Here is a 14,881-nt window from a genome sequence, read left to right as displayed (position 1 = left end):
CTTCTTTATAAGGACGATATCAATCTATACACAGCAAATAAATGTCGAATCAATCATCTTCTCGATATAACACATCGATTCTCCACCGGTATACACACGGATTTTGAAATCTCTAGGTGCAAGACTCTACATATCAAGATAGGGATTGTCATTAAGGAAAATGTGCAACTTTGGAACGGAGATATCGTACAGGCGATGGAAAACACAGAAACCTATAAATACCTAGGATGTTAGCAGTCTAAATTACTGGATCAAAAGCAAGCAAAAATCAGAATCCAGGATCAATACACAAAAAGAGTTAAGTGACTTATGAAGTCCGAATTAAATACAGGCAAATTAGTCCAGGCAATCAACACCTAAGTCACGTTTTAAAGAGCTCTTTTGTAATCCTGAAGTTTTTTGAAAATCTATGGAGATTGAGTAAAATGGCAGATCGTATTCATACCAAATTTGCCCAAGAGTGAAAATTAGGTCTGTAACTGATCTTCCAGATCTAAACACGCAATGGTAGTCTCAGAACAAGTGTTCTCAATAAACTCTTTACTTTTATGTGTATTTATACCATTATTGTCATTTTCCACTTTTCTGGTATTGTTTTTTTCCCATATACTGCTTATCAAATGATATATTTTCGTCTTCAGTGCAGTTCCACCATACTTGAGTAATTTTGGCTCTATTTCGTCCTCTCCAGGGGAAATAGAAAGTGATGGTATCACTAATTAGAAATTATTCTCATGAGTAATAACAATCGTTATTCTACTAATACTATTTTGAAAATTTATATATCAATTATAAAGATTCTGTTATAACGGTTAATCTCAATATGAGTTATACTCACTACAACCCTGGATAGAAGAGACGTGACTTCTTGGAAATTGTCAGTGTAGCAGAAAACATTGTTATAAGAATACAACAGCGACTAGGATATCTTTTTAAGATAACGATGACAATATCAGGATGTTGGGTACTTCAAGTTGTTATATCCTATATCGCCAAGAAAGCAAAAAATTCAACAAATTGCAATAAAAGTAAAGAGAAACATTGAAATTATGCGAAACTTGGAATTTCTTAAGTAAACGCTCCAAAACTTTCCGAATACTACCAAACAATTTTTTTGTACTTTAGCGGAGATGGATGAACGTGATTGGTGTGGAAGAATTGTGTATTTTGTTTCATAATTTGGAAAAGATTCTCTTACTTTTTTTAATTCTTTATGCATGGAAATATTTGAAAACTAAATGGGAAATTACTGTTATATCTTCGAATTTTCACTGTAAACTTAGGAATAATATAATTTCAAACTTACCAAACTAAAAATTCAGGGAAATCAGAATGATAGGAAGTAAACAAATAAGGATATAAAGTTTTTAAAAACTAAAAAATAAACATATAAATATCTAAATAAGGATACAAATAAAATGAAATCTCAATATACAGAAGAAAACCACAATAAGTAATAAAATTATAGATAATAGTAAAAGGTAATAATTAGTATATAAGTCCAAAGCAAAAATTAAACCAGTATGCAGCATGCCCGGAATTAAATATCATTATAGAATTGAAGTTGTTTACTGAGTACCAGATATGGTTCTTTCAACAATTTTGAGATCAAAACTTATTAGTATCATTACAGTTTCTTTTCGTAATATTCTTTCTCCGATGAAGTACTTCAACCCTGTAGGTTTCCATACGACCTTTAAATAGCTGAGTATGAACATTTTTTTCCTGAGAAACTAAGAGTCGACTTCAGGGTCTGATAATAACTATACCCTTGAGTCCGGTGATCTCGACCTGCTTTGGACTCTTCCCATCCCCTTTACTATCAACCCTATGGGGCCGGTGATAAAGTCGTGGATAGGTTAGGGACTCCGGGGTATCGTTTCAAACTCCGCGATCTGGCAAATTAACCCTGATTATCTTAAATTATGTCATCCGGAGGTGAATTATGCTCCTTAAAGATTTCAGATGGTAAGCATTCGAAATGGTGTCGTTTAAATTTATTTATATGGGATATTTCTGTAGAAAACGATATTTGTACAGTTACATGGCTGAATGATATTGAATACTGTGTGTATCAAAACAAAATTTTTCATTTAACAATTATTCAAAAAGTGATTAATGAAGGCTATCCTTTCTTGGGATAACTTTAGCACTACATCATCAATTATAGTCAAAAAATGATCAATAGTTGTATTAGAATTTATATGTAGGTTCTCTTTTTACATCATATTATGAGTACTTCCTGTGGTAATTGTACTTATTATATATATAAGACAATTTCCAATATATCTGTGGTTTTGGTGACACAGTCAATCAAACACAATTGTGTTTCTCTGTAAGAAAAGAAACGACATTTAATGTTATTATTAACAATGTCTGTTCCAAAATCACAAATTAAAATAAACTTAAAAATGAAATTGTTTTCCAGCACACAATCACACAACACGACATTCGAGGTTATGCCCTGCTTCCCATCGATGACAGTGACAGATCATCTGTCACAAACTTTATGTGACGTACGGCAAAATAACACGCAAAAGAAAATTATATTTTTCTTTACATCTCCCCTCCCAGCGAAGATAGGAGACTATATTTTCACATGCATGTCTTCAAAAGTAGGCAGGAGCTGGCGTTAGCTTCGATATGTGGAAAAAGTTTGTTTCCATTTTCTACAAAAACAGTATCACCAACTTTGAAGTCTATATTTTTTCTGTTTTTGTCATAAATTGTCTTGTTGTAATTATGTGATTTGATTGTATTTTTTAGTGCCTTTTCTCTGGCCTGTATTAAATCGTAGTCAGACTTCTTTTGTTTCAGCTCATTTGGCAAAATCGTGACATCTGTGCCATAAAGAAGGTACTTTGGAGTATATCCAGTAACAGTGTGTTCCGTTTCATTGTATTTTTGTACACAACTGTGAGCTACAGATGTCCATGCTTTTTTCTTGTCATGTTCGTTCATCCTGCACCTTATTTTATTGACCAATGTTTGATTTAATCTCTCGTTTAAGCCGTTTGAGAAAGGAGAGTTCACTGCTGTAAAAATTATGGGAATATTACTTTCATCCAAGAATCTCTTGAATTCCTTAGAGTTGATAACTGGGTATTGGTCTGATAATATCAATTCAATGTTATCACTCTCTGCACAATTCTTTATCAGCTTTATGAAGTCATTTGCATTTTGGGTACTTGATGTTAGAATATATGCATATCGGGTGAAATGATCTGATAAAAGGTGTAAATATCTCTTCGTTGATCTGGAACCTCCGAAACCTCCTATGGTGTCAATAGAGCATATCTGAAAAGGTTTTGTAGCAGGACCCAAATGAGACATCAGTCCATATTTATTATGTCCTCTTGATTTATTCTTTAAACATACTATACAACCCTCACAGATTAATTTTATGTTTTTAGTCATATTTTCTGCTGCATACACTGAGCTAATCATTTTCTGCATCTGTTTAATTCCTATGTGGCCTAGATCTGTATGTACATTTTTCATGAGTTCTATGCTCAATTCCTCTGATATAATGATTTTTTCCTTTTTCTTTACTTGCTTGTAGTAAACATTATTTCTTTTTACTAACTTTCCTTTTCTGCATTGTATATATTCATTTTTAATTTGATCTTTTAAGATATCTTCTAGTGTTATTGTATTCACTACTTTCAACTGATCCTCTAGGTTTTCATTTGGATCAAGCACTGGGTTCCTGCTCAGGCAATCAGCTTCAGTGTTGTATCTTCCTGGAGAATATTTAATTTGGAAATCATATTGTGATAAGTAATATGTTAAATCGCCTAGTTCTTCGTCAGTTCTAGACCTTATGTTCATGTTCTCTAATGGCTTGTGATCTGAAAAGACAATGAATTTCCAACCCATTAATAGATGTTGCCAATACTTTACACATTCTTTGACTGCCAGGCATTCCAGATATATAGCTTTCTTTCTTTTTTGGACTTCATTTAACTTTTTAGAAAAATATGCTACTGGTTTTTCTTCATTATTTCCTTGTGGCTGTTTTAGTATTGCTCCTACTCCTAGTATACTGGCATCTGTGTATATGTGAATAGGTAGGTTTGGATCAAAGATTGTCAATACCGGTTGAGAACATAATATTTGTTTCATTTCATCAAATGACTCTTGGCATGCTTCGGTCCAGTTAAAGGTTTGTCCTTTTCTTAAAAGGTTATGTAATGGTTCCAACTTTATTGCTATATTTGGCACATACTTATGATAAAAGTTTATCTTTCCCAGGAATTGCCTCACATTTTTCTGATTCTTTGGAATCGGGAAGTTTTTTATTGATATTAAATTGTCTTTCAACGGTCTAACTGAATTATTTTGTATCACATGACCCAAGTATTTGACTGTATCCGCTGCAAATGTGCATTTAGAGAATTTTAGTTTCAAACCTTCATTTTTAATTGCTTGAAAGAGTTGTTCTAGATGTCTTACATGATCCGAAAATGATTTTGAAAATAGCAAAATATCATCGATAAAACATACCGTAAACTCTTCCAGCTTGTGCTTCCGTATGATATTGCACATTATTCTCTGGAATATAGCTGGAGATGTTTTTAATCCAAATGGTAAGCAGGTCCATTGGTAGTGCCCCTCCTGTGTCACAAATGCAGTTTTGTATCTGTCAGTTACACGCAAAGGTATAGACCAAAACGCTGAATTTAGGTCTAGTGTTGAGAAAAACTTGCAGTCCCTTGTCTTTAATATTAGGTCTTCAATAAGAGGGAATGGCTGTGACTGAGGCACAACTATTTTATTTAAGTCTCGAAAATCAATGCACAATCTTGATTTTTTATCTTCTTCTCTTTTATATGCTAATGTGACCGGTGCTGCGAATGGGCTATATGATTCTTCTATTATATTTTTTTCCAATAATTTTGCAATTTGATTCTTAATTTCTTTCTTGTCTTCAATTGTGCAACGATATGGACGTTTACTACAATATTTTTCTGTTAACAGGTCTATGTGTGCTTCATAATCCGTTACCTTTCCTATGTCAAATTTGTCCTTTGCAAATACTGACTTATTTTTTGATATTAATTCATCAATCAATGCCTGTTTTTCAAAGTCTAGATGATTAATACAAATTTGAAAGTCTTTTCCACATATGTCTTCATTGAAGTTTATTAAATTATCAGATTTTATTTTTATAGAAATTATATCTGAATCTGTTTCCTTAGAAACTGTTCCACTTCTTTGTATGGGTATTTTCTGACTAATTTCTAAGTTTGCATTTTGAACTAGGTAAAACTCTTTTATACAATCTAGTCCCACTAAGAAGTCATAATCGAAATTTTCCTTGTCAAAAAAACAAAAACAAAAACATTCATTTTCTTTTCCACATCAAAAATGGCTATATCTATTGTAATTATGCCATTTGCCTTTTTAACGCCATTAATCGTTTTCAAATTAGTATTGTTGTAGTGACTGGTTTCCTTATTATTTATTTTTAACAATCTTGAATTTATCAATGAGACATTAGAGCCTGAGTCATAGATCCCAAAAACTTCAACATTCTTATTGAGTACTAATTTGACTTTGATCAATGGCGGCACTATTAGTTTTTTTGATCTTCACACTGCAATTCACATTCCAATTCTGAATTGTTAACGAGCTTTATTTGCTTTTTATCCTTTTCTGTATCTGATTTTGTTCTAAACCAACAGGAATCTTCTGAATGATAGCGTACACCCTTTTTTAATTTTTCACAAATACTACATTTTTCTTTTACTTGCTTGGTATCGTCTTTTTTCTTAATATTTTTTTTCTTTGCAACCAAATGTTCTAATTTTCCAAGTTCACTAAACAAGTCTTTAGTATGTAAAATTTCTTCCTTGTTGATTCGATCAGTTATAAAATCTGGTAAGCCGGCGGCAATTATATCAATAAGTGTCCCTTCATCTATTGTTTTTCTTACTTCTAGTAAAAGTTTTTCTTTTTTAACTGCATATTCTAATAAAGATCCATATTGATATTTGAACGATAAAGCATACTTGCTAGTAGTCCAACCTTTATTTGCATAAGTCTGTATAAAGCTCGATTTCCATTGTAACCACTCGGAATGTAAGGTAAGTTTGATTATCATGGAAGAATACCAATCAGTGCACGATTTTTCAAGAAATAATCTAAAGATTTCAATTCTTTCTTCGTCTTTTAATACATTGAACCTTTCACATTCTTTTTCAAATACTTCCATCCACTGATTTGCATTTGAACTCTTTCCATCAAATTTTTCAATTACAAACTTGTCAGCTAGCTTCTTTATGCTTTGTTTTTCTTTTTTCTCCTGGTTTTCTATTAATTTCTCTAAAATTTTGGCTATAGGATCTTCTGAACACGTTTTGCTTACGACAGTCAATTGTTCTTTGGTAGTTTCCTCTAGAAATTGGTTATGAAAAATCATATTGCCATCCTCATCAATATATGTTTTTAATATATCCTCTGTTGTTTTTATCCAAACACTTCTAGTTTGATGTCTTTTTTTTAATGTATTTTTCACTGTGATAAAAGTTTTCGAAGTTTGAATATATGTGTGCTGTGAAATAGCTTGGAATTCTTCAGGAATGAGGAAATATTTTTCATCTTCAGTCACAATTGCGGTTATGGCGATATAGTTTGACTTTCCGTCTGTTGTTGGTTTCACACAAAAGTAAACTTCAACTTTTCCATTTTGTTAACAATAAATGTCGTTTTATAAGACAATTTCCAATATATCTGTGGTTTTGGTGACACAGTCAATCAAACACAATTGTGTTTCTCTGTAAGAAAAGAAACGACATTTAATGTTATTATTAACAATGTCTGTTCCAAAATCACAAATTAAAATAAACTTAAAAATGAAATTGTTTTCCAGCACACAATCACACAACACGACATTCGAGGTTATGCCCTGCTTCCCATCGATGACAGTGACAGATCATCTGTCACAAACGGACTTTATGTGACGTACGGCAAAATAACACGCAAAAGAAAATTATATTTTTCTTTACATATATTTAACAATTTGTACGGTACAGTTAATTTCTATAACGATCTCAGGCGAAACTGGGTGTGGAATCGTTATTGGTCCAAATCGGAGGCACCATGATATACACAAATGAAAAGCCGCGTAGGAGGGGGGCCAGTGCTGCATAGCTGCAAAAGCCGCTAGATCAGGTGTAGTACAGGGATGGCATCGTATTATCATACTGCAGTGAGATTTTTTGTATTCTCTGTTGCGTAATTTTCTTAAATATGTGTAGCACAGATACAGCTGATGAAGTTGTTGACAGCTATACTCCGCCTAAGAGCTGAAAAGCTTCATCTTAACGCTTTACTTTTTGAATGAAACGTGGGTAAGCACTGGCTAAGGAGAAGGTTTGTGTCATTTTTTTTATCTAGAACTATCATGTGTGATATGAAATAATAACCGAAATGAAAAATCCCTTTCCTATGTTATTTATTTATTTCATCGAATAAGAAATGAGATCGTTCAGTATAAACCGTCCCATCTATTGAGTTTCATAAATAAATCAAAGTCTTTCCATTCGACGAAACGATTGAAAATGTACAGTATAACCATAAATCGTCGATGTCTCATTTTGAATTCTCCAATGAGCAGTCGTTTCTTTCTCATTCCATCGTATTATGTAGACTACGACATGATGCTAAATTGGCACCAACGACACGACGAAATTACGCAATCAAAGTATCTCTCAATGTATCTCTGTTAGTGTCCTTGGTTCTCTTTTTCAGTATAGCTGGCACAAACACTTTGGAAAATTGTATTTGACTTTCTTATTGCGATCGTAAAATACAGTATCACATTGTTCAACCATCAGGAGGGGAAATGTTTTATAGCGAAACAAAACGTGCGTTGGTTTCAATAATCGTTGTACAAGATGAAATTTTTGGAAATAAAATCATCTCTTCCAGTAAATATTGATTAAATACGATCGATATTTACTAGTTAGTTGACGGTACAAAGAGAAAATATGCTTTTCACAAAGAAGGGATCAAGTTTGTAACAAAAAGAAAAACTTTAATAACACGAAAAATGTCTATCATACGGTTAACTAAAGATTTATGATACTTTTAGTTAGAGATATAATTTACTTCACATGTCGCTGTTGATATTGCAAAAAATCGTATGTCAAAAATTTCATATTTCATAATTTTATTCTATTTTTAATCAAAATGATTAGTTGTAACTTTAGTAGAAACAGGCAACGTTAACTATGAGTCAATGTTGGCATTGGATGCGTCAGTTGATGGTGAATTTCACCAGTAAATAGAAAGGTCCAAAGTAATATTTTGAGTATACTGCAATAATCGCATGCCATCTTTTATTTATAAACTAATTTATTCCATTTGGATGTTCCACACCATATATTTATACAATATGTATGGAATAAATTCAATTTTAGCGTTATTATGTACTATGCGAAGAAAACCTGAAAGAGGTCGATTTTTTTTCATAAATTGACAGTATGAAAATAAGAAAGGGGATCGTGTGGCACCTTTTTATAACAAATTTAGTACAATCATAACTGAGAAAACTGTTTCTTAAAATATAAAATTTTTATAATGTTTCTCTCACAGAACTTTACATAGAATAAAGATAAGAATGTCGCATAATATTAAGAATGTATTTTCCATTTCAATTAAATGTCCAAAATTACCTCCTTTTAATTCTGATTAATAACCGAGGCGATTTTAGAATCCTTATACAACATTTTGTATAACCTCATGAGTTATTTTGTTGATTTCTTCCATCATCCTACCATTCAAATTAGCAATATTGTCTGGTCTATTAGGATATACTTTAGATTTAAAAAAAGTAATCAAGTGGAGTCAAATTGGGGGATCTATCCGGTCATTCGATCGTTCTACGTCTTCCAATCCACCTATTGGGAAAAACCTCGTTTGAATAATTTCTGACTACGCTTAAATAATTTTTGATAGTGGAGCTCCGTCTTGTTGGTAATAAATAGATCGATCTATCTCATTTGTATGATTAACATCAGGAAAAAGTCTCTGTAATGTAGGCACTAAGAATTTACTAAAAAAATCTAGATAAACCTCACCAAAAACTGTACTCTCACAAAAATAAGAGCCAATAATTTTATAGTTAATAATATCAGCTCAAACGTTTACTATTTTTAGGATATTGAGTGTGAACCTCACACATCCAATGAGGGTTTTCTCTGATCAAATATCTACAGTTTGTTAATCGTTTCATTTGAATGAAAAGTAAGGAAGCATTCCAGAAATTAAAAAATACTACGATCAGAAAATATTCAAGAAGGTTAAGTACGACCTTTAAGTAAATTTTCCATTAAATTGTATATCTTAGATTGGAAAATAAATATCACAAAACTCCACGTATAATAAATATAATAATATCGCATATTTAGAATGTATTTTTCATTGAATTAACAGTTCAAAATGACCACAATTCACTCTAGGCGATTTTTAAATTCCATTACAACATTTTGTATGACCGCAGGGGTTATTTTGTTAATTTCTTCCGTTATCCTAACTTTTAAATTAGCAATATTTTATGATTTGTTGAGTTATACTATAGATTTTGAATAACCTCATAAGAAGTAATCGAAAGGAGTCAAATCGGGGGATCTAGCCAACTATTGGTCTTCTAATCCACCAATGGGAATAACCTTGCTTAAATAATTTCTTCTGTTGATATTAAATAGATTGATCTATCTCATTTGGATAATTAGCATCAGGAAAAAGTGTTTGTAATGTGAGCACTAAGAAATTGATTATTGAAATCTAAATAAACCTCATCATTAACTGTGCCCTCAAAAAAATGAGGCAAATAATTTCATTGTTAATAACACCTGCTCAAACGTTAATTTTTTTAGCATATTTAGTGTGAGCCTAACATATCTAGTAAGGATTTACTCTACACTAATGTCAACAGTTTTATTTGCAAACCATTTCGTTTAATGATCATCAGAAAAAACTGGTTTTTTACGAACTGCAAATCTACGTTTATTCTATCCCTCGTCAATTCACAAAATTCTTGTTTTCTCTCAGAACCATCTTCATTTAACTCCTGAACCAACTGAACTTTGTAAAGGTGGTACTTTTCTTTATGTAAAACTCTCAAAATTTACTTACATCATCGTCGGCGGCAAGCTCTCTATTTATATGGATTTTTCTCAATCTTTAGGAGTACATCTAACTTTTTTCTATCAGTAATTTGGAAATTTCTACCTAGTTTTTCAATGTTTTTTACATGTCCAGTTTCACGAAACTTTTTTTCAATTTTACCAACTGTAGACGGCAAAACGTGTTGACCAGGGTATTTATTATTAAAAATTTCACAAACCTCCTTTTGAGTTCTTGTTTTATCACCACAACCAATCATAATTAAAATGTCTATTCTTTGAATCTCGGGCACAATCAGAATGAATACGCGCACAAATATTATACAGACATCTTTTAGTAACTTTTAATACCCAAATGACAGCAAACTACCAGATTCATATCAATTGTATATTTGGTGTTTTGTGATAGAGACATTATCATAATTTCACATCTCAAAAATTTATTTTGTCAGTTATGATTGAACCAAATTTGAAAAAGCTTTGCTGAAAAAATTACTAAAATCCTTTTCCAACAAGGTGCCACACGACCCCCTTTCTTATTTAAAAGGGTATGATATTTCCATAGAGTAAATTTAATTTAATAATAAAAATCGACCTATTTAAGGTTTTTTCACATATAGTACATAATAACGATAAAAATGAATTTATTCCATACATATGGATCGCATTATATACCTAAAAAAACTTTATATATCTATATTTATCTAAAGCTTGTTGTATACTGATGATTTCTCATTTTAAACCGAAAAATAAAATTTTATTACGAAATTTAAAAGTCCCTAAACGTTTTCACAACGAAATTGGACTGGCGACATATTTTATACCTTCCGTATTGTGACCTAGAAATTTTCCTTATAATGGAATACGCTAGTGGCATGCAAAAAATCCTATTATTTACCTTTAACGGCGTTTAATTTGTTTCCAACCATTTGTTTCGCTACGAACGCAGCCATTATTGAAGATTATCTGAAACAAAAAAGTCACGTTCATTAGATAAAGCAGCTCAAGTCGGCAGAAATATGATAAGATTACATTCAAGCATTTCAATTGTGGAAGAGGAATGCTTAAAATTTTGAAAATTTATATAAACTCGACCTGGATTTTACTTATAACCATCAAGCAGCTTACAAATTTTGAAATAATTTCCAAAAGCATATTAATGAAGAAAGTTCACTGGTTTAACATTATTGGATATATAGCGTGTTTCAAAAAAGGTGATTCTCTTTCTAGGATAGATAGAAAGCTGAACAATATTTGGGGCTTGCTCAGTAAACATATAAACATATAAAAAATATTGGAAACACTTCTAGTCTTCCTTTTTAAATCCGATATACTCCCCCAGACTTGAACGACGAGGCTTAGCTTGGGAAACCCGTCCTTGGTAAACCAATAATGGTCCAATCCTGGTTGAAGTCTGGATAACTTAGCTCAGACCAATCTATAGTCAGCTAAGCTTGGCTAAACTCTATATAACCTTACCTCGGCCATCCTATAGTCACCCAAACCGGGCTGAACTCTGGGCAACCCGACTTCGGCCGTCCTGTAGTCAACCAGGCTTGGCAGCTTTTATGCACAAAAGACAATAAAAAATAGAATATTAAAAAATAGTATCATTTCTTTATATATTTAATTATTTAACTAATATTTTTATGTTCATTAATTAGTAGAGTGCATTAATAGAAATTTGTCATAAATCTAATTCTATTAACAATATATTAAAAATCTATTTTTACAAGCAGCCAGCCTGGTCCATGGTTGCAGTTCAGTCTTGGGTTTACCTAGACAACCAGGCCAGGTCCAGGCTTACTCCGAGCGAGGGACATTGTTATCATCCCAAAGTCCCACTAAGTCTGGGCCAATAACGGCTTCCAAGCTAGGGCCAGAGTTGTAGATACTTGGCCCAAGTCTGGGCCTATACTGGGCCTATCGTAAAATCCTATATGGACTTTTGTCCTTCTCTTCTCACGAAGAAAAACATTTTTTCTCTCTTCCACAGTTATTTTAAATATTTCTTTTAACGTTTTTATTGTCATTTTCTTCACTGACGCAACTTGATCTACCGTCTTCTTGCTGTTTATTTTCTTCCTGGTAACTTGGGTAGCTCTCAAATCTGATTCATTGTTTTTTTCTGTTATCATCGCTCATGCTTGCACTTTTGGTTATGACAAATGTCAACACCTCGTAAGCCACTTCAATATACCTGTCATTATGGGATCCGATTTTTTGCTTTAACGACAAAACCATGTAAGCCGCACATGTGGATGGAGTACGTCGCTGAAGTAGTATTACGTGTGGGATATGAGATTTTTCTTTTTAAATATACAGTTGTACTCATCATAGAGTGATGTAAAACGTATCGTGTTTATTTTTGACGAAAAAAATGTAAAAACAGGCTAAACAGTTCATTAACTTTCGCGTCTTCTGACAGAAGTAAAATAATAGAATTTGTGAAAGTTATGAATATTTGCCTTTAAATGAGAAACTAAGTATGTTTTACATTCTCAGATAAATCTGTATTTTAAAAAAATAATTATCACATACGAAAAGTTGAATGAGTTATACGTATCTTTCATGTCCAATTTCTACCATTAAGTTTTTCAAATTGTCTAGTGTGTTAACGAAGACCCAACCTCTTAAATGTCCCCACATAGTAAATCAAAAGTGGTACGATCAAGTAGACCACTTCATTGATCCAAGTTTTCCAATTCACCTTTCTTCAATATCGTCGGCCCCATGCTAAAATAACGATGGTTTCCCGTAGTACTAACTACTGGTAATATGATGAATCTGTTAGATCGTTGTAAGCCAATGTCATTGTTAAGAATCTACAGCTTTTCCTGATTAAATTATACTATATTTACGAATATCATGTTCAATAGTTTACCTAGTTAAACAAATAAAAAAATTCCTAAACGTTATAATCTAAACTAGTGAAAATGCCAGTTTCGTTAGTTTTCATTACCACTAGGTCAGTTGAATGGGCTTTTCTTGCATGTGTCTGTTTGCGTTATACATACACTCTCATTTAGAAACTATTAATCATTTTTATTTTGAGTCACGCTATTCGTAAATGGAGTGTGACGTGGTCCACTCTAAGATTGAGACTAAAGCAAAAAATATACCAGAACACGTACCCGTACCAGATTGCCGCGTACAAAAACCAAACCTTCCGATGTGACTACGCTCTAGCATGATGATTTTTTAAATTTTAATCTTTATAAAGACAAGTGTCTTCCAGAAACCACTGAGAGAAAGAAAAACCCAAAAAGTTTCAATTCTTGTATGTGATTTCAATCGGAAATCTGAACTGAATTAAATTTTTGTCAAAAGTAATTTTGATGACATTGATTTCGATGTTTTGATCCGAAAACGAAAACGAAGAAAAAATTTCATTACTCCCAATGATAGCCCTGAACCTTTTATGCCATACAATGGTCAGATTTGTATATCGGAGGTGAGAAGAAAAAAAGATTTATTGCGACTATGCAAGCAAAGGATAACCTAGGGCATACAAGTCTTTTTATGAGCAGCTTCCGAGTTTCAAATCAGTTCACGATTCTCTGGCAGAAGCCGATAATACTGAAATTGAACAGTAAATTCATTTTTTTTTCATCCATTATTATTAATTTTCATAGCAATTTTGTATTTTGTATTGTATTTGTATTTGTATTTCAGAAACCAGATTAAGACATCAATGTGTGAACTAAATACTTGAATACAAGTTTCCCCTATTACCTACTTGGATCCAGGAATACCGCAATTGAGTTTGGATGCACTACTGAACAAAGATATTGTAAATTCAACAGCTTAGCGACCAATTCTAAATCTCATCAGAATGCCTCATGAAGATTCCAAACGTCTGTTCGGATCATCTCCTGAGATTTCATGAACAAGCTGCACTTTGTACGTCTGCAGCAAACGATTAAAAAATGTTTTATTAAAGGCAATTACTATTGTAGTTTTATGAGGGTTGTTTCCTAATGACAGTATTTGAAGCATCCCTCACCCTCCAGTTTCATTTAATTTCGTAACAATGTTTTGAAATATTCTTAAGTAATTTGTTATAAGTTTTCTCTTCTTAATTTTCCTTATTATATCGTGAGAGACGATGATGTCAAACGGTTTCAGCACTTCTATCAACTTCGTTGTTATATGTTTTGTAATCGGTATTGAATTATTATTATGAGATAATAGATTGGTAGATTTTGTATTAAATCTAAGTTGACTCTCATCACGAATAGAAAATAAATTGCAATTTTTATGTTATGTAACATATAACCGAATGTGCTTATTTAACTATCCTTCTCTCACACACAACGTTGACGTTAACGAGATGAGAAATGCCCGCCTGAGGCTCCAAAAACGGTAGATGATAACTATATTGGTATAACGTGTAAGCTTCAGGATTACCTTTACAAATTAAATTATTTTGCACTAGCTACAAATATCTGAGCCTGTTTATTAGGTAAATCGATGGGAACATAAATATCAAATAAGTGGATAAAAAACATGTTTTGTAGTAACACAAGAATAAATAGCATATTGTGATAAAACAGACCTATACAAATACGAAAATATGAGAAATATAATTGTAACATGTCATGTTTTTATGTTACATTTATACACACATATTCATTGGTAAAATATTTACTATTGTGGTCTATAACTTAATTCGAGCGGTTGTTTCTCAAAATTTGAACGTTTATTTAAGAAAAACATATAAAATAGTATTATTCAAAGTAATGCCC

General features: G+C 32.2%; 1 protein-coding gene across 5 annotated transcripts in view; it reads right to left on the bottom strand.

The window, feature by feature from the left end:
• Positions 1 to 14,881, bottom strand: part of LOC130448472 (complexin) — a 535,599-nt gene that overhangs the window by 300,457 nt on the left and 220,261 nt on the right. For all 5 annotated transcript variants that reach the window (XM_056785884.1, XM_056785885.1, XM_056785881.1 and 2 more), the window contains one exon: positions 11,032 to 11,099. In XM_056785884.1, the coding sequence (XP_056641862.1) occupies positions 11,032 to 11,086 (55 nt within the window). In that variant the 5' untranslated portion in view covers positions 11,087 to 11,099. The remainder of the gene's footprint in view (positions 1 to 11,031; positions 11,100 to 14,881) is intronic.

The sequence above is a fragment of the Diorhabda sublineata genome, chromosome 8 (genome assembly GCF_026230105.1).
Source record: "Diorhabda sublineata isolate icDioSubl1.1 chromosome 8, icDioSubl1.1, whole genome shotgun sequence".
In the NCBI taxonomy this organism is placed as follows: domain Eukaryota; kingdom Metazoa; phylum Arthropoda; class Insecta; order Coleoptera; family Chrysomelidae; genus Diorhabda; species Diorhabda sublineata.
This window is presented reverse-complemented; position numbering and strand designations above follow the sequence as displayed.